The 20,295-nt window shown below is 47.2% G+C and overlaps 1 protein-coding gene across 4 annotated transcripts in view; it reads left to right on the top strand.

The window, feature by feature from the left end:
• Nucleotides 1-17,728, top strand: part of LOC130117568 (rap guanine nucleotide exchange factor 5-like) — a 41,154-nt gene extending 23,426 nt beyond the window's left edge. For all 4 annotated transcript variants that reach the window (XM_056285682.1, XM_056285683.1, XM_056285684.1 and 1 more), the window contains 14 exons: nt 50-194; nt 300-397; nt 4,157-4,187; nt 5,051-5,129; nt 7,422-7,571; nt 8,578-8,675; nt 10,712-10,834; nt 11,113-11,291; nt 13,202-13,292; nt 13,386-13,436; nt 13,863-13,950; nt 14,182-14,246; nt 14,337-14,391; nt 16,054-17,728. In XM_056285682.1, the coding sequence (XP_056141657.1) occupies nt 50-194; nt 300-397; nt 4,157-4,187; nt 5,051-5,129; nt 7,422-7,571; nt 8,578-8,675; nt 10,712-10,834; nt 11,113-11,291; nt 13,202-13,292; nt 13,386-13,436; nt 13,863-13,950; nt 14,182-14,246; nt 14,337-14,391; nt 16,054-16,172 (1,372 nt within the window). In that variant the 3' untranslated portion in view covers nt 16,173-17,728. The remainder of the gene's footprint in view (nt 1-49; nt 195-299; nt 398-4,156; nt 4,188-5,050; nt 5,130-7,421; nt 7,572-8,577; nt 8,676-10,711; nt 10,835-11,112; nt 11,292-13,201; nt 13,293-13,385; nt 13,437-13,862; nt 13,951-14,181; nt 14,247-14,336; nt 14,392-16,053) is intronic.
• Nucleotides 17,729-20,295: the final 2,567 nt, after the last annotated feature.

Consider the following 20,295-nt stretch of genomic DNA (forward strand, 5'->3'; position numbering starts at 1 on the left):
CAAACATAACTCACTGTCTCTCTGTACTGAATCCTTAACTGAGGCCCACCTATGTCACCAAGCGATACAGAGGAAAGGAAGATGGAAAGGAGACTCTAGACAGGAAACGCAAAGTCCTGCACCTGGTTTTCCAGTGGATGACCCTGTGTCGGGATTTCCTGAGGGAGGATGAGCATGTCAAACTCTTCATGAAGGTATGAGAGACGACGGGAAATGCCGTGGGCGTGGGTGTGGGCGTGGTGGTGTCCTGACTCGGGTGTGAGGGTGTGCTTCACATGAGTGCTGACATTTCCCTCCAGACGCTGTGTCGCTACATACTGGATGACCTTTATGAACACCCGAGCCTGGAGAGGGACCTGAGGGAGCTCCAGAAACTCCGGCAGCTACATCGCAGACAGTGAGTGGCTACACTAAACAGCGTGTTAACCAGAGGGATTACCGGCTGCATTTCGGTCAAACACAGTCAGGGAAAAAAAGGGATCTGCGTCTAGGTATCAGCGATAGGATGCTGGTGCAAAAGAGCACATGCAATGTCATTAAAGTCAAAGATCTTGCAGTAAAACCACATGACATACCTGTGGAGGCATGGGGGTGTTTAGAAGAAGTGGCAGTGGAGGATTCCCCCCCCCCCCTGTTTCCCCCCCCCAATTGTACCTGGCCAATCACCCCGCTCTCTGAGCCGTCCCGGTCACTGCTCCGCCCCCTCTGCCGATCTGGGGAGGGCTGCAGACTACCACATGCCTCCTCCGATACATGTGGAGTCGCCAGCCGCTTCTTTTCATCTGACAGTGAGGAGTTTCACCAGGGGGACGTAGCGCGTGGCAGGATCATGCTATTCCCCCAAGTTCCCCCTCCCCCCTGAACAGGCGCCCTGACTGACCAGAGGAGGCGCTAGTGCAGCGACCAGGGCACATACCCACATCCGGCTTCCCACTCGCAGACACGGTCAATTGTGTCTGTAAGGATGCCCGACAAAGCCGGATGTAACACGGGGATTCGAACCTGCGATCCCCGTGTTGGTAGGCAATGGAATAGACCGTTATGCTACCCGGACGCCCGGCAGTAGAGTTTTTAACTAGGTTGTTTAACACAATCTTGCAAAGTGAAAGAATGCCTGGGGGAGTGGAGAAGAAGTACACTGGTACCGATTTTCAAGAATCAGGGTCATGTGCAGAGCTGCAGGAACTGCAGGAACAGCCGCGGCCGGGAAGCGAACCCGTATCGCCCGCACCGCAGGAGGCATCGCTAACCGCTCGACTAAAGGGTCAGACCCGCGAGCCAGCGGCCAGCGTGTCTTCTTATCCATGCACAGTATTTATACACTACCATTAATTCATGTGTATGTTATATTTAAGCTATTTACATTTAAATCAATAACTTTGATTTTGCTGGTTATACACAAACTACGTCATTCAGGCAACATGGAACAGAACCGTCTCTATCGCCTCTGGGCGGAACTTTCCGCAAGCAGCTTTAAAAAGGACCTTGTTGCTAGGAGCAGAGTCTGGGTATGCACTCTGCAGAGCAGCAAACAGGAATTGACATCGGGAATACAGACAAAGCCATCGTACGAGCACAAAGAGAGCTCTTCTCTGCCTTTTCTGATATTTAGGATGGCGGTCGCGTCAATGGCTCCATTCATAGATGAAGAGTAACTGCAGTGTTGTGGGGTGTCAAACTCAGAAATATGAAGGTCACCAAGTTCCTTCTCATGCGTTTCCAAAGTTGAGGAACCACAGGGTTTGGGATAATCAGTGGCAAGCCGTCGCAAAAAATGTCATGTCTGCCAGCGGCGCTGAGGCGATGATTCATTCCCCTAAACCCTAAAACCCCAAGTCCTCTGTTGAGTCACTGTCCTCTTCCTCTGCCATCGTACGCGTCTGTACAGCTGAAGGGAAAAGTTAATCAGAAATGTTCTGACCAAGCCGCTGACACAATGTGACGACTACAGCATGCGCCTTTAGAGTTTAGAGATTTAGAAATACTGTTTATGTACTGTTTTATAAACACCAGGACAAAACGGATGATGGTTTCCAATGTTACCGGTTATTTTCTTGCCCGGTGCGGGATTCGAACGGGGTGTACTGCACCACAAGGCGACATCACTGACCGCTCGGCTAAAGGGTCAGACTCGTTAGCTAGGAGCTAACGTGTCTTATTAGTAGTTTACACCAAGTTATACGCTACATGTTAGCATATTAAAGTTGCGAGAACGTTGTTTTCTTTTTCTTTTTCTTCAAATAGTCCCCCCTTTTCTCCCCAATTGTACTTCGCGAATTACCCCACTCTCCCGAGCCGTCCCGGTCGCTGCTCCACCCCCTCTGCCGATCCGAGGAGGGCTGCAGACTACCACATGCCTCCTCCCATACATGTGGAGTCGCCAGCCCATTCTTTTCACCTGACAGTGAGGAGTTTCGCCAGGGAGACGTAGCGCGTGGGAGGATCGGGCTACCACCCCCCCGAACAGAGGAGGCGCTAGTGCAGCCACCAGGACACATACCCACATCCAACTTCCCACCCGCAGACACGGCCAATTGTGTCTGTAGGGACGCCCGAGCAAGCCGGAAGCAACACGGGGATTCGAACCGGCGATCCCCGTGTTGGTAGGCAACGGAGTAGACCGCTACGCCACCCGGACGCCCGGGACGTTGTTTTCTATCAGGGAGTCTCACCTGTAGAAGCATTTTTACATCGTATATGCCCGAAGTGCTGCCTTTTAGCTAGTGTTTCTCATTGAACGACGTCTTCATTAAGTTAAATTCTCATTTACACTTTGACATCAGACTGTAAACAAACCCCTGCTGCCAAACACCCCGACAACCCCACCCTCAGCCTCCACCCACAGCTCTCCCCATGGGGATACTCCAACTGGCCGCCCGTTAGAGACCAGTGCCAGATAATCCCACCTGAAGCTAGCTGCAATTAACTGACCCCACCTTCTTCGTGTTGACACCCGGCGGCTAATGGACCCACAACACCCCCCCCCCCTCCGTCCCCTTATTGTTGTGGGCGTTATGGGGGCGTCACAACAGACATGCTCCACTGTTTCATACCAGCTGTTCTCAGCCCGGGTCGAGCTGAGGGAGGGAGGGCTGCTGTTTGCCGGTCTGCTGCCAACAGTAAAGCTGAAAGGACCCCATCCTCTCCAAACATACACGCACACACACACACACACACACACACACACATTTTGGTAAGAATAAAAATTCAATTTTCCTAACTCTGAACCCTGAAAATTTAACCCCAACTCTAAAATGGCCCAAAAACAACCAAATTAAACCCTAACCCTGAGCCTAACTCTAATGTCTACTAATCTAATGTAATGTGTACTAATGTCTAATGTAATACTAGACTTAAACCTAACCCTAAACCCAAATCTAATCCTGGTCCTAAATCCCTAGCCCAGAAATAACTCTGTAGTTGGTCCAGACTTTCACTATCCTCATGAGGACATTGGATACCAGTGAGGACAGAAAAACAAGAACACACACACACACACACACACACACAGACACACACACACACAGACACACACACACACACACACACACACACACACACACAACCGCCCCCCCCCAACCTCTGTTCCACTTCCGCCTGATGTGGCATTGGGCTACATCAGACAGTGTTCTTTGACATTCACGGTGTCTGCGTTAGATTTTTGAGGGGAGAGGGAGTGAATTAGATCGTCAGCCCGGTTTCAACGGCGGTGGGAATCAGGCTTTTTCATTAGTGAGCGATTGCCGCCGCCTGACGAGGGGGGGATCCCCGCAGGTGGGCTCGGTGCCAATGTGTCTAATGTGATGCTGAGGCTGGCGGAGGCTGAGGGATGATAATGTAGTCGGGGCGATCCATCACACCGGCCGGCCTAGCTGATGAGAATGGAGTGATTAATTGAAGGCATCAGAATGAAAGGTCTCATTTCTACAAAGCACTCTAATCTAACCTTGACACTTGCCTTTAAAAATGGACCAGACTATGTACATTTCCTCAGACTCTGCAGCTGCTTGAGCTGTATTTTTTAAATGTATTGTTTAGTGATTTGGCTGATGGGGAATGGACGAGAGACGGTCCTTAAATGAATTAGAAAAGGATGTCCTGTGGGTCAGATTGGGTTTGTGTCTGTCTGACCTATTTCTTCTGCTTCCTCCTGTAGTACGGTGGATGAATGTTCTCCACACAGAAAGGTAAGAGCTGAATCCCTCCGTGTGTGTCCTCTGGACTAGACAAACACACGTAGACATGTCAACAAACAGGGATATTTGGATGTATTGAGATATGATGCACCACTGGATATCATCACAGATATTTTGATATTCTTACATGTGTAGGGCGGCACAGTGGTGCAGCCATTAGCACGGTTGCCTCACAGCAGGAAGGTTCTGGGTTCGAGCCCCGGGGTAGTCCAACCTTGGGGGTCGTCCCAGGTCATCCTCTGTGTGGAGTTTGCATGTTCTCCCCATGTCTGCGTGGGTTTCCTCCAGGTGCTCTGGTTTCCTCCCACAGTCTAAAGACATGTAGGTCAGGTGAATCGGCCGTACTGAATTGTCCCTAGGTGTGTGTGTGTGTGTGTGTGTGTGTGTGTGTGTGTGTGTGTGTGTGTGTGTGTGTGTGTGTGTGTGTGTGTGTGTGCCTGTTGGACCTGTGATGGATTGGCGGCCTGTCCAGGGTGTCTCCCCACCTGCCACCTAATGACAGCTGGGATAGGCTCCAGCATCCCCACGACCCTGAGCAGGGCTGGATGGATGGATGGATGGATGGATAACATTAGATATTGTATATTTTCTTTTTTTTAATGTTGCGTTTGTGTGTCCTTGTGTCTTATATCTGAGCAACCCACCAAGACAAATTACTTGTATGTGGAAAAAAACCAAGCTGTAAACAGAAACCTGAATTCAGGTTTCTACTTTGACGCACTGGGTTCTGTCCTGGGGTCTATTGTCTTCTTGTTTCCTGTGGAATGCCGTTGCTCCAGAGCTCAACAGAAATATGACAGCATGCTCGAACACGATGAATGTGTGACATATTCCACGTATTTCCCCCCTTTTAGAGCAAAGCCCTTTTCCACCAATTGAGTCTAAAAGAGAACGGGCTGCAGTCCAGGGGGATTCAGAAGGAGACCAAAGAAGGTAAGCCGTAAAAATATGGCTTCGTTCACACATTCTTCCCATCGTACGTTGTTTCCAAAGTCATTGTTCGATTTCATACTGCATGGAATGAGGCACATTTACAGCAAACATGGGAACAATAGGAATCCTAGAGTGAGGCACAAGTGAGAGCATTTTTAAACGAAAACACACTCCAGGTGCCTTTCTTTCCCTGGAAGTAGGCCTTTATTTTGTGTTACTGATGCCCCGCAGACATGTCTCCATTTGGGACAGCGCGGCTATACTTGGAAATATCAGCGTGCTGGCTACATGGTGAGCATTAGGGTGAACAGCCACTGAGGATCCACAAGCCAGTGCATTCTCAGTGCTGTTCCCAAGCCCGGATAAATGGGGAGGGTTGCATCGGGAAGGGCATCCGGCATAAAACCTTTCCCACATCAAATATGCAGATCATAAATCAGATTTGCATAATGGATCGGTCAAGGCCCGGGTTACCAACGACCACCACCAGTACTGTTGGCCAGCAGGAAATTATGCAACTGTTGGGCGAAGGAGAAGAAGAGGGGGAAGGCATGTCCCGAGGCAGTGGGAGAGGAGGAAGGGTAGGAATGTGGATGTGAGGGTCAGAAACTTGAACGTTGGCACTATGACTGGTAAAGGGAGAGAGCTGGCTGATATGATGGGGAGAATGAAGGTAGGTATACTGTGTGTGCAAGAGACCAGGTGAAAGGGGAGTAAGGCCAGGAGCATCGGAGGTGGGTTCAAACTCTTCTACCATGGTGCTAATGGGAGGAGAAATGGGGTAGGGTTAATCCTGAAGGAAGGGTATGTCAAGAGTGTGCTGGAGGTGAAGAGAGTGTCAGACAGAGTGATGAGTATGGAGCTGGAAATCAAAGGTGTGATGATGAATGTTGTCAGCGCATATGCCCCGCAAGTTGGGTGTGAGATGGAAGAGAAAGAAGAATTCTGGAGCGAGTTGGATGAAGTGGTGAATGTACCTAAGGAGGAGAGAGTGGTGATTGGAGCGGACTTCAATGGGCATGTTGATGAAGGGAACGGAGGTGATGAGGAGGTGATGGGTAGGTATGGGGTCAAGGAGAGGAATGTGGAAGGACAGATGGTGGTGGATTTTGTGAAAAGGATGGAAATGGCCTTAGTGAATACGAATTTCAAGAAGAGGGAGGAACACAGGGTGACGCATAAGAGTGGAGGAAAGTGCACACAGGTGGACTATATCTATGATATACTTGAATGATCCCTGTAGGGAAATTACACTCCACATTTAACCCATCCTAGCTGTGTAGCTAGAAGCAGTGGACAGCCGCCCTGCAGCACCCGGGGACCAACTCCAGTTCGTCTTACCATGCCTCGGTCAGGGGCACAGACAGGAGTATTAACCCTAACATGCATGTCTTTTTGATGGTGGGAGAAAACCAGAGCACCCGGAGAAAACCCACCGCAGACATGGGGAGAACACGCAAACTCCACACAGAGGATGACCCCAAGGTTGGACAACCTCAGGGTTCGAACCCAGGGACCTTCTTGCTATGAGGCAACAGCACTAACCACTGGGCCACCGTGCCGCCCTATAGGCAGCATTGGATAGTGGTCTGTAGGACTTTGGAGATCAAGAAGAGGAAGAGAGTGAAGGCAGAGCCAAGGATCAAATGGTGGAAATTAAAGAAGGAAGTTGTGTGGAGTTCAGGGAGGAGTTAAGACAGGCAATGGGTGGTAGTGAAGAGTTGCTGGATGGCTGGGCAACCACTGCAGAAATGGGCAACATGCAGGTGGTTGGCTTGACAAAGGAAGATTCAGAGGACAGGAAGAGATGGAAACGGATGATCCGCTGTGGTGACGGGAGCAGCCGAAAAAAGAAGAAGAAGACAAAGAAGAAGAAGAAGAAGAAGAAGATGATGATGATGATGATGATTAGGGTGAACTGATGACTCCAAACTACTGATAGGCATGAATGGGTGTATCTGTGTGTAGGTATGTGTATGGTGGGCCCTCTGATGAACTGGCCACATGTCCAGAGTGTCTCATTGCCTTCCACCCAGTGCATGCTGGGATAGCTGCCAGCTCCAAGCAGGATTAAGAGGGAATAGACAATGACTGAATGAATAAAAGATGATTCAGACAGCTGATACATGTCATACAGCTTCACGTCATGCAAGACCTCTGCTGCACATCATCCCCCGTCGGTGAACCTGTCATTTTTTAACAAAAAACAAAATACACTTTTTTAAAATAGTGGTTAAAAGTGATACATTCTGTACTATACTGTGTTGTAACAGTATTGTCTCTCTGTTCCAGTGCTGTGTCATGTGTACGTGACCATAGACTCGTACCTGAGCGTGAGGGTCCCGGCTGGGGTTGTAGCCCAACAGCTGCTGCAGGCGGTGGCAGAGAGGATGGAAATCCCACAGGAGGAACTGGTACTAGTGGCCGTCTCTTACTCTGGAGGTAAATGCAATTCATACCGTCGCATCCCCCATCAATAAATTCTCACAAGGGGCGTCCGGGTCGTGTAGCGGTCTATTCCGTTGACAAGGATCGCCGGTTCGAATCTCTGTGTTACCTCCGGCTTGGTCGGGCATCCCTACAGACACAATTGGCCGTGTCTGCGGGTGGGAAGCCGGATGTGGGTATGTGTCTTGGTCACTGCACTAGCACCTCTTCTGGTCGGTCGGGGCGCCTGTCCAGGGGGGAGGGGGAACTAGGGGCAATAGCGTGATCTTCCCACATGCTACGTCCCCCTGGCGAAACTCCTCACTATCAGGTGAAAAGAAGCGGCTGGCGACTCCTCCACTGTATCGGAGGAGGCATGTGGTAGTCTGCAGCCCTCCCCGGATCGGCAGAGGGGGTGGAGCAGTGACCGGAATGGCTCGGAAGAGTGGGGTAATTGGCCAAGTACAATTGGGGAGAGAAAAATCCGGGGGGGGGGGCAAATTCTCAGAAAACACTTTTCGAATATCCTCGTTGACGTATGTGTTACTGTACATGTCTACGTGTCCTACAGAGCAACCCACAAAGTCAAATCCCTGCACGACAAAACAAGCCAAATTTGGATTCAGACTTTGTGATTAGCGGCACATCTTTGCAGCTGAATATCCGCCAGGCCCAGACACAAACGTCTGAGAAAATAATGACAGGAAACATCACCTAAATCTAAAAATACACCCCCCCACCCCACCCCACCCCTTCCCACCCTACCCCAACCCTCAATTATCTTGGATATTTCCTGCAATCTATGAAGCCGCTCTGCAGACTCAGAGAAGAAAGAGAGGCCAACAATCACCCGCAGCGCAGAAATATACACTGCTTCCCTGTTATCAGCAACTGAAGTGACTGGCTGCTGCGTCACCGTGGAGCCCGGCACCGCAGGCCTTATCTCAGACGGACTGCAGGTCACGCACCACTGGACAGCTTTTTAATGGCATTCACTCTTTTGTGACGTTTCCTCCTCTAGGGCGGCTCCTTGTCCAGCCTCAAGACCGACTCTACTCTGACGCACTGACGGCAGCGGGCCGGCTGCACGTGTGCAGGAAGGACCTGAACCAAGTCGTGGTAGGAAACTAGTCCAGTTCTATTTATGAAGCTAATTAAAACACAGCCGAGGCTGGGTGAAGGGCCGCAAATGTATCAAAGAGCGATGATAAAGTGGGGGTGGAAACAGACACAAAACAAACCAGAGCACTTGGGGAGGCTGAACGGGACAATCCACACCCATAATGAAGCGCTTCGTCCTTCGGTTGTTAACCTAGCCAGAATCCTTTAAAAGGTCATGGCTGAAAACTGGATTTAAAACATCATCAAGACAAATAAAATGCCAAGGAACAGCCAGCAATGCAAACTGTGGCTGCTTCTTGGCCCCGGCCGGGCATATGATACCATATGTGCAGACATAACTTATTACCGTGTTTATTCGCTTCATTGTCCAAGTGTCACAGCGAACAATGCACCAGCTCAAATTATAACTGGCACATGAAAACTTACTTGGCTGAAAAATCAGATGCTGATTTTATCTCCGAGAAAGGTCATGGGGGGGGCGTCTGGGTAGCGTGGCGGTCTATTCCGTTAGCTACCAACACGGGGATCGACGGTTCGAATCCCCGTGCTACCTCCGGCTTGGCCGGGCGTCCCTACAGACAGAATTGGCCGTGTCTGCGGGTGGGTAGCCAGACGTGGGTATGTGTCCTGGTCGCTGCACTAGCGCCTCCTCTGGTCGGTCGGGGCGCCTGTTCAGGGGGGAGGGGGAACTGAGGGGAACAGCATGATCCTCCCACGCGCTACGTCCCCCTGGTGAAACTCCTCACTGTCAGGTGAAAAGAAGCGGCTGGTGACACCACATGTATGGGAGGAGGCATGTGGTAGTCTGCAGCCCTCCCCGGATCGGCAGAGGGGGTGGAGCAGCGACCGGGACGGCTCAGAAGAGTGGGGTGATTGGCCAGGTACAATTGGGGAGAAAAGGGGGGGGTGAAAGGTCATGGGAGTTTAGATACATACAGATACATACATACAGAGCTGGTCCTTTTCAAGGGCGAGAATCTCCGCGTCCTCCCTGAAGTTGACTGGACGCTGATGAGGGAAGTGGGAGGGAGCAGAAAAGGGAACAGGGCGCTCACATTGTGAAACCGAACCGAGTTCTTCTCCTCTCGGGGGCTTTAGGGCATTCAAACCTTCACGTGATGTGAAAAGATGACCCACTGGAAATACAGCACCACGAGCTTTACAGCGCTGTTCAAGACTCACGATTCAAGAACTTTACAGAGAAACTGCAGTTGTGTCAACCTCAAAACGGAGCATACAAAGAATAAATAAGACATAAGAGACAAGAAATATAAAATATCAGCAATAAAAAGTACAGTCTAAAGAATATAAGTACAAAATATAAGCAGTACACAGTATAAAATACAGTACAGTTAACGATAAAATGCAACTTACAAGGTACAAAAGCATCATCAGCAAAATGCAGTAAAGGTGGACAGACAGGAAGTGGCTTCAAGTGACATGTGAGTAAATATTGCAGATGTTGCACGTGTCCAGTGGGGGCAGCACATCAGTCTCGTCAGGCTGAGGGGATGTCTGAGTTCATTAGCACCACAGCTTTTGGACAGAAGCTGTTTTACAGCCTCTTCGTGCGAGTGTGGGTTGATCTGAAGCACCTACCTGATTTTGGGGGAGAGGGGGGTGAAACAGATGGAGTCCAGGGTGTGTAATGTCTCTTTATGATGTTCTCAGCCCTCCTCACAGAGCGAGTGCTGTGAAGATGCTCTAGTGATGGCAGCTCAATGCCAACAGTGTCCTGTGCTGTTTCCACGACACGCTGGAGGGCTTGTTTGTCAGCGCTTGGTGCAGCCGCTGTACCAGGCTGTCATGCAGCTTGTTAGGACGCTCTCTGTGGAGCGACTGTAAAAGGCTGACAAGCAGCTTTTGGGGGAGGTTGGCTCTCCTTAGCCTCCTCAGAAAAGAAAGGCGTTGTTGTGCCTTTCCCCACCACTGCTGAGGTGTTGTCTTCAACAAAGCATGTTTATTCTTTATCAAATCTCGTCATACGCAATTAACCTGATTTCTGTCCCTCCTCTTTGTTCTCCACCTCTCAGAGTCCATTTTCAGAAAACTCGGAGTCACACCAGAGGACGGCTCACCTGCTGAGCATGAACACTTGGGACGTGGCCGTTGCCCTCACCAACTTCGACTGGGCCATCTTCGACTCAGTACACGAGGTCTGTTTCATGGCTGTGAATACAGTTTGCACAGACTTGTTTCCAGAATGGTGTAAAATGGTGTCTTGGTAGGCTTATTGCTCAGTGCAAGTCAAAAACAGTTTGAAAGTCATGGGCATGTCTAACCCTAACCCTAACCCTAACCCTTACATGCTGAGTTAACTTAGTGCTACTCTACATTGAACTAATGGCTTGGTAGAGCTATATTATTTATTGAACATCACTTCCCAACTACTGAACTGAATGAATTTGATGTTTTTTTGTTTTGTTTTTTACAGCAAGAACTTGTGTATTTCACATTCAGCCGTCATGCCAGCAGTCACCACACTGTGTCGCTGGAGCTTCTCCTGCAGCGCTGCAATGAAGTCCAGCTGTGGGTGATGACGGAGGTGCTGCTGTGTCCAACACTCTGCAAAAGGGTCCAGCTCATCAAGAAGTTCATCAAGATTGCTGCCCAGTAAGTAGCCTAACTCATGGTACTGGTGACCTTATGTACATAAACAAGGTTTTTATCCCCTGGAGTTACTTCTCTCTATGTTGTTATGCTTTATTGGGCAGCAACAATTTGCAACAAAGACATGGCCGAGAGTCCATTTGAACGAGATGAAACATTTTCTAACATCACTTATTACTTTAATCATCACGCCACTGGAAAAAAATAAACAAAAGGTAGAATTCAGTTTTTCAATCGTTCTCTTTCTTAAAGCGCTCCCCTCCTTCACATTCTTTCAGCCAATATTTTTTCTCATACTTAGCACGTTATCGCATGCTCATTTACATGCAGCCAATCGGATCAAAGCATCAAAATATGAAACCCCACCCAACCTTAACGCCAACCCTTGCCTGTACCTGTCACTTAAGGGTAAGCTCATGAATATTAATGAGGAATAGACCACGCCCTCACAGTGCTTGAGACCGCTGAGAACAGTTACGGTATAAGAATAGTAAAGGTAACAGTCATTTACTAATAAGGAATGTTGCTGAATGGTTTATGATGCCGTGTTCAAGCTTTTTATACATGGAACGACTGGGATTTCACTCCTACCTATAAAACGACCATGGGCGGTCAAAGTGACCGCCAGTTTTTAAAATCTATATTCTCTCAAGATAATGAATGACTGTATGCCTTTATTTGTCATTGCACAGCTGTACAACGAAATTAAGTGCAACTCCCCAGTGGTACAAATTAATATATATATATATATATATATATATATATATATATATACCCAATTGAGATTAATGCATTGCATATGTTAGCATGTCTATTAGGAAACAACTGACACCAAAATTAACATTTTATCAACTATAATACTATTTTTAAACAATTTAAACTTCAGAGAGACATGGTCGAACTTGAATAGCAAAATTGAAAAAGTGAAAATATTACCTGAAAAACAAATATTGCTAATCTAACAAACGCAACAAGGCCTATAAAATGTGAAATGTAAAAAAAAACTGAAAATGAATATTGAAACAGTCCCAAACAACGACCGGAACTTAAAAAAACCTATTAGAATGACCGTGGGCGGTCATTTTGACCACCACGGTTTTTTAAATACCCAGTTGAGATATTAATGCATTACATATGTTAGTATGTCTGTTATGAAACTAACTGACACCAAAATTAACATTTCAACACCTTTAATACTATTTTTCAAACAATTTAAAATGGCCGCCGTCCAACGCCTGTAAGTGCTGCAGCGCCTCGGTGGTAATCATGGCGCGTCTGTGACCAGACATGTTAGAAATAATCAGAAATCAAGTTTAGACTATTTCTCTGCACTGGAGGACGCTAGTGTGTTTCTAGGACAGAGCCATGAACTTCGCGAAGGAAATGACGCGACCGACACGCGTCATAAATAGTGACATGACGCGCACGATCACGCGCAAATTACAAGCGGTCATTTTGACCGGTCGTGGTCGTTTTAGTTAGATCCCATCATAATGTTCTCTTTTTGTGCGTCCATCCATCCACCCATTTTCCGAACCGCTTTATCCTGCTCTCAGGATCGTGAGGATGCTGGAGCCTGTCCCAGCAGTCACTGGGCGGCAGGCGGGGAGACACCCTGGACAGGCCGCCAGACTGTCGCACAGGGCCGACTCGCTTTAATGCAAATATATGAAATTTTAGGGGGATTCTGGGAGCGACAGGTCTATCCCCCCCCCCCACAAGGTTATTAAACTTTGAAAATCGGTCTGAGAACTGATTTCTATTCCACTCGCGACCCTGAGAGCAGGGTAAGCGGACTGGATGATGGATGGGTTTAACTTAAGCGAACACAGGTGCACTGCCCCCTCTAGTGGAGAGCGGGTAGATTGCCTTGACGGTGGCGCCGCTCTAACTTGTGCCGCTGTGCTTGACAGCTGTAAAGCGCAGAGGAACCTCAACTGTTTCTTTGCCATCATCATGGGGCTGAACGCCGCCGCCGTGAGCCGCCTGAACCAGACGTGGGAGGTAAGGAGCCGCACTGCCTCTGCTGATTAACAGCAAAGTAAACTATGTCACTGCTGTGTTTGTTAACCTTTAGCCCTCTTTCCATTTCCGCAGAAAGTTCCCGGAAAATTCAAAAGGCTGTTTGCTGAACTTGAGACAATGACGGTAGGTTGTGTATTATTTTCTATTTTCATTCCTCAACTCTCACTGACCAAAACTGCTGAATCGCACATATCTGTTTTTTTAAGCATTAACAAAGGATTGTGCATCCGGCTTAGGGGTTTGCAATTATGAGTAGCTTATTGTCAGGGATGCAGATGTGTTTAAGAGGTCCTGCTGTTGCTGCTTATAAAATACCGATAGAAGACAAAATGATACGGCACATGCTGCAGGTCACGCTGTAACGCAACAGCAATTTACACAGTAGATGCAAATAGACATGTATGCACACACACACACACACACACACACACACACACACACACACACACACACACACACACACACACACACACACACACACACACACACACACACACACACACACATTTCCAGAGGATCATCGTTATTCATTTGAAAACATCTTCACAGGATCCCTCTCACAACCACAAGGCCTACAGGGACTCCTTCAAGAAGATGAAGGCACCAAAGATTCCCTTTCTTCCACTGCTCCTCAAAGGTAGCGCTCAGACACCCCATCACACACCACGTGTAACCAAGGGGGCAATGACAGATCTTTGAAACACGTATTTCCACCCGAGACTTCGACGTAAACAAGCAACCCATTCCCGTCTTTGAGGTGGATTTCAGCCAAATATTCCTCTTTTGTAGAAACCCCCCATCCGGCTTCGTGAGCACACCGTTAGGCGAAACAGTCCGATTGTGTCTTAATTGTGTTTACCTCTTCTAGATATCACGTTCATTCACGAGGGCAACAAGACCTTTCATGACAACCTGGTCAACTTTGAGAAGCTGGTGAGCCGCTGCCCGCTTTCTAGACAGTACAGTAACGCTCGATTCCACATGTCCCACTTCACCGACACCTCTGTCTGTCTTACCTTGCAGCACATGATCGCAGACACGGCGCGACTCATCCGACTGTGTCAGAGAGATCACGTGGGTAGGTCCTCAGCTGATTGGCTACTCGGTGGCCACGTGTCACCGGGATTTCACGTGTACCTAAAACGACCATGGGCGGTCAAAATGACCGCCGGTTTTTAAACTCTATATTCTGTCAAGATAAATACCCGTGCATTACATGTGTTGGTATGTCTGTTAGGAAACGACTGACACCGAAATTAACATTTTAACAACTTTAATACTATTATTAAACAAATTAAACTTCAGAGAGACATGGTTGAACTTGAATAGCAAACTTGAAAAAATTAAAATATTACCTGAAAAACAAAACGGAAAGCACATATTGCTAATCTAACAAAGGTAACAAGGGCTATAAGACGTGCCATGTAAAAAAAGAACTGAAAATAATATTGAAACAGTCCCAAACAACGACCGGAACTGAAAAACTACTAGAACGACCACGGGAGGTCATTCTGACCGCCACGGTTTTAAATCTATGTTCTGTCAAGATAAATACCCAACTGAGATATTAATGCATTGCATGTGTTAGTATGTCTGTTAAGAAACGACTGACACCAAAATTAACATTTTAACAACTTTTAATACTATTTTTCAAACAATATAAAATGGCCGCTGTCCAACCCCTGTAAATACTGTGTAACGTGCACGGATAAATGGACTCGCTAGCCCTTGGCTAACGGGTTGGACCCTTTAGTCGACTGATTAACGCTGTCGCCCATTGTGCGGGAGACGCGGGTTCGCGTCCCGGCTGCGGCGATTCCCGGCTGCCCCCCGAATTCGCTACAACTGCAGTGCGTCGGTGGTAATCATGGTGCGTCTATAACCAGACATGTTGGAAATAATCGAAAATCAAATTCAGACTATTACTCTGCACTGGAGGACGCTAGCGTGTTTCTAGGACAGAGCAATGAACTTCGGGAAGGAAATGGCGCGACCAATACACGTCATAAATACTGACATGACGCGCAAATTACGAGCGGTCAGACCGCTCATGGTAGTTTTAGGTAGGTAGAGGCTAGTTCCCATCGATGCAGAGAACGGTCAACTGAGCATGCGCAAGGACTCGTTGCCTCCGTTGTTTGGGTAGGTTAGGGTTAGGGCGGGGTTAGGGTTAAAGTTAGCTAATCAGACGCAGAGTAGGGGATGGGTCTTCCTAGAATCCTAGCGCCCGGATGCTACGCGGGGCGTGTGGAGGCATGGTAGAGGCATTTTGCGCATGCTCAGTTTACCGTTCTCTACTCCATTTCCGTTCTCTGCATCGATGGGAACTAGCCTCTACCGTTTTGGGTAGACCTTGTAACTTTGTGTGTGTGTGTGCAATTGATTTAAAACTCATTTTAAATATGACTATGTGTAATTTTAGGGGAATCATGGGGCGACTGGTCTGTATCTTTTTCCCACAAAGTTATTAAACATCGAAATCTGGTTTGTTTGCGGTGGCAGGGCGGGCCGTTTTTTCCTGTGTGGCGGTTCGTGTGCACATCCAATAGTGTTTGACCGAACGATCAATGACATGATGTGTTGTTGTTAACCGAGGCTCGCTGGAATGGCCGTAGAAAGTCCTTACAGTGCACATTCACAGACGAACAGGCTGCAGGACAGCGTACAGCGGTCAATCAGCTGTCACGGACGCTGCTCTCTCAGCTGGCGATCAAACTTGTGCTCTTTTCTGTTTTCCCAGGAAACGGCGACACCCCGAAGAGCAGCCCGGAAGTGCGAACCTACATCGATTACCTTCACATTATCGACAATCAGCAGACTCTGTTTGAGCTGTCACACAGACTGGAGCCCCGTTCATAGGAGCTTACAATAATAACAATAATAATAATAACAACAATAAAAAGCTCTCACCTTCCACTCTGTCAGTTTATCGGAGAGCCAAGAAAATGCTGTTCCGCCGAGTCATGCCTACAGCGTCTCACTCAGGACCCCGTCAGCATCCGTGGCAACACTGCGTTACTCTGTTCGGCCACACGAGGGAGCCAGTCGACCGGGAAAACACACGGAGCAGAAACGCGGATGACATGAAAACCAGATCTGAGGCCTGGTGAAAAAATCTCACATGCACACACGTGGTGAAGACGTTTATATTTATGTGACGTTTTTCAGGCACCACGTGTACATGATGTCTGTTCAATGTTCAATGCCGTTTTAGATAAATTAGAAAATGGGATTTTGAAAGAAAAATTGGTCTCGTTTCTAAACCAACAGAAGGACTTACAGTACAAACACGTGTTGCATAATCTAATTTATATCCATCAGCTCCTTATCCTAAAGCCTCTTTAAAACAACTTAGACCCATAACCTCTTCCATTTAAAGCAGTGCAGGCCTGCCGGTGCAGCTTCTGTGTGTTTGTGTGTGTGTGTACTGGTGATGCATGTGGCCCTTGGCTGGATATGGATCTAAAACGACCCGCAGTGCGTTTCATCTCAACAGTCCTTTACAAGACCAACTCTGGCGAACAAACCGCCAGTAGTCCAGAGATAAACACAGTTACCACAGAGCACACGCATATCAGCAGAAATGCAGCAACCCTCAATTCAGAAAAGTGTCTTCAACAAATTATTGTTTTGCCAAATTGAAGGACGTGAATTAAGAAAGACGAGTAGGGACGGTGTAAAGACCTACAGTACAGCTTGCTTATACTTTTTTCATACATGGTTTTTACATCTTTTTTTTCTTTGATAGCCTGTGATGATTATACCATTTCCATTGTTTGTCCATTAAGACAGGGGGGGTGTTAGACAAGGCTTTACCATAACGCTTCACTGAAGCTCTATTGTCTGTACTGCAATATGTAAGAATACATGTGTGTGTGTGTGTGTGCGCGCATGGGTGTGTGTGAGTTGTTTTTGACAGTCTTTTGGTTGCTGCGAGTGAGCGAGCAAAGAGTGCATGCCCATCTGAATACGTTATATTGTTCATAATGTTAGTGCCAAATAAAATTGCCCATTAAATTTAATGATAGTTCCTGATATTTCACAGACAACCATAGAAGTAATAACTTGCTTTAGCTGTGGACAATCAGTTAGAGATGGTTCTTTATCTCTGTATCTGGCAGTAAACAAACAGCAATAGAAGAACCAAGTACTATGGCACCTTTTGGTCAAAAAATATATGGAACAAAAGAGGAAATATTCCAGAAGCATTTTGTTAATTTATAGTGTATGGTGTAGAAAATAATGTATTTATTCTATAAGTTGTCCATTAATGTATATTTCTGCCCTCAGGTTAGGCCGTTTTAAATGGGCCTTGTGGAATGATGTAGATGACTTCATGCACTCTGTTCCTGCAAATGTATTTGTAAATGATGGAAGTTAAAGGCAGACTTTAATAAATGGATGCTATATTGCAACGCTTTCGTCCTCCCCCTCAAATCCCTCCAACAATGTACAGTTGATTAACTTTATATACTGTATGCTAGTAAACTGCATAGATAGACTTTAATTAAGTTTTAAATTAAGTTTCCTTTATTAATCCCCTTGGGGAAATTCATTTACTGCAAATTAACCCATCCTAGCTGTGATGTGTGTAGCTAGGAGCAGTGGGCTGCCGCCTTCGTGCTGTGCCCGGGGACCAACTCCAGTTCTTTTCCCACTGCCTTGCTCAGGGGCACAGGCAGGAGTATTAACCCTAACATGCATGTTTCTTTTGATGGTGGGGGAAACCGGAGCACCCGGGCACCACAGGCACGGGGAGAACATGCAAACTCCACACAGAGGACGACCTGGGATGACCCCCAAGGTTGGACAACCCCGGGGTTCGAACCCAGGACCTTCTTGCTGTGAGGCGACAGCACGAACTACTCAGCCACTGTGCCGCCCATTTTTTTTAAAAATTATTTTACTTTTATTCCTTATTTTATTAATATTTCCAGAATTATTTATTTGCTTTACTATTTCCTTTTCACGTCCTGTTTTATGTCTAGACCATAACTGACATTTCGGCTGGTCTGTACGTCATGGGGAACCGTGGATGGACTAGCATTTCTGCCATACATGTGATCAAATATTCTCTATACAACAATTACTCAGTGACACGCTTCCTTCTTCATGATACATTTTTACATGAACGTCTAATAAAACACAAAATCACAAGTTTGTGTACATCACTGTCACTGTCAGCTCATGTGAAACAGTAGTAAAACTGATTCAGAAGGGTAAGAATGTGTTAGCACCATCCACAGGATCATATGTCAGCTTTTAGATACTTTATGATAAATACTGTAGCGAATTCGGGGGAACAACGCAACCACAGGAATTGCCGCGGCCGGGAAGCGAACCCGTATTGCCCGCACCGCAGGAGACATCGCTAACCGCTAGACTAAAGGCTCAGACCCGCAAGCCAGCGGCCAGCGTGTCTTGTTATCCGTGCACGTTACAGTACACTTCATCGATCAGCATCGCACGACTTAAACTGCTTTCTAAAACTCGTGTACATATCACCTTTTTTGCATCTCCAGTGAAATCACACGGCCTCTCTGTAACACACACACACACACATTTGTACAACGCGGTTCTTAACAAGCACCAAACCATCCCGACAAACGGCGCCCCAGATGCGAAAACTAGGTGTACTGTCCCTTTAATTGCTGTGCCGTCACAGTCGTAAAAGGCGGTGCGCTCTGCACTAAACGTCTGTACAGAACTAAACGGCCCAACCAAGTCCCCCTCACCACAGTCCAGGGGTGAGTGACCACATATGCGACGCATAGCCCACGGCGACAGTTCCACTGCGTCTTTGGGAGCAGATCCTGGGGGGGGGGTCGGACTCCAACTTCTGGAAAACATGACGTTGCCTCCCCCCCACACACACACATCATAAATTATTTCTAAATAAATTATGCAATTGAAAGTATGTATTTAATAGAAGATGCCTCCAGTTATGACATAATTCATACATAAGAACATCACTTTTTGAAGGTTTTGTTAATGCCCCCCCCCCAAGTGTATCCTGCTCAGTGGCCTTAACCACTGCATATACTAAACTAAGCAGAGATTTGGGAAATTAAGTTAACAATTTATTCCTTCCGGATACTTTGGGCTGCTATACATTTCCCAGATCTCTAGTGTCTCTGAAGCACGTCAGAGTTGTTTCTTCAGTGAGTGACAGTGGTGGTTAGTGTGACTGGTGACTGCTAGGACCATAGACCCAGACCCCTTATCGCGTGACGTAAAAGCTGCGTTGTAAACAAGATGCGCGCGCAGAACGTGTGGCAAAACATGGCCGAGAAACAACGTGCGTACCTATGACACTCACAGATGAACGCGTGTAAAACTTAAAATTAAACGGAGAAAAGTTAGAAATTTGAAATCTCAGAATATGATGAAGGTCTAAGCAAGGAATACAGACAGAAAGCATTACGAGTCGAAACTTACGCCAAGCACTGGAGAAAACCGTCCCGATCCGTTTATGCTTGCTGAAGCTCAGTGGACAAGTGACGTCACCAAGTTGCCAAACATCGGCTGGAGGGATGTGACTGAAGACCTCATAGATCACACCAAGTATATTTTACCAAAGAATCAATGAAGGCATACAAGTCTTTAGAAACACACGATTACTTTCTTAGTGGACATGTTCAAGACTGCTTTTACCATCCGTTACCCAAGGAAAACAAGTTTTGCTTCATCAAATCAAAGGTAAGCCCTCGCAGCTTCATTGTTTGTACAGCTGAATTGTTTGTATTCAACAAAAGTTGAATTGTTTGTACGGTTATGAGATCGAGGCTGGGGTCAAATTGTGACCTCAAACATCCTGACACAAGATTTCATTTCGTTTTAAATCAGTCTCTCCATGACGATCTCTTCGAAATGAAGGCAGTAACGTTTACAAACGCAAGACTCGTGGCCCCGTTTTGCCTCACAGTCTGCGGACGCACATTTGGCGCATGTAAACGAGGGAACACGTGTATAGACTAGTCCT

This window comes from Lampris incognitus, chromosome 9 (genome assembly GCF_029633865.1).
Source record: "Lampris incognitus isolate fLamInc1 chromosome 9, fLamInc1.hap2, whole genome shotgun sequence".
NCBI lineage: Eukaryota > Metazoa > Chordata > Actinopteri > Lampriformes > Lampridae > Lampris > Lampris incognitus.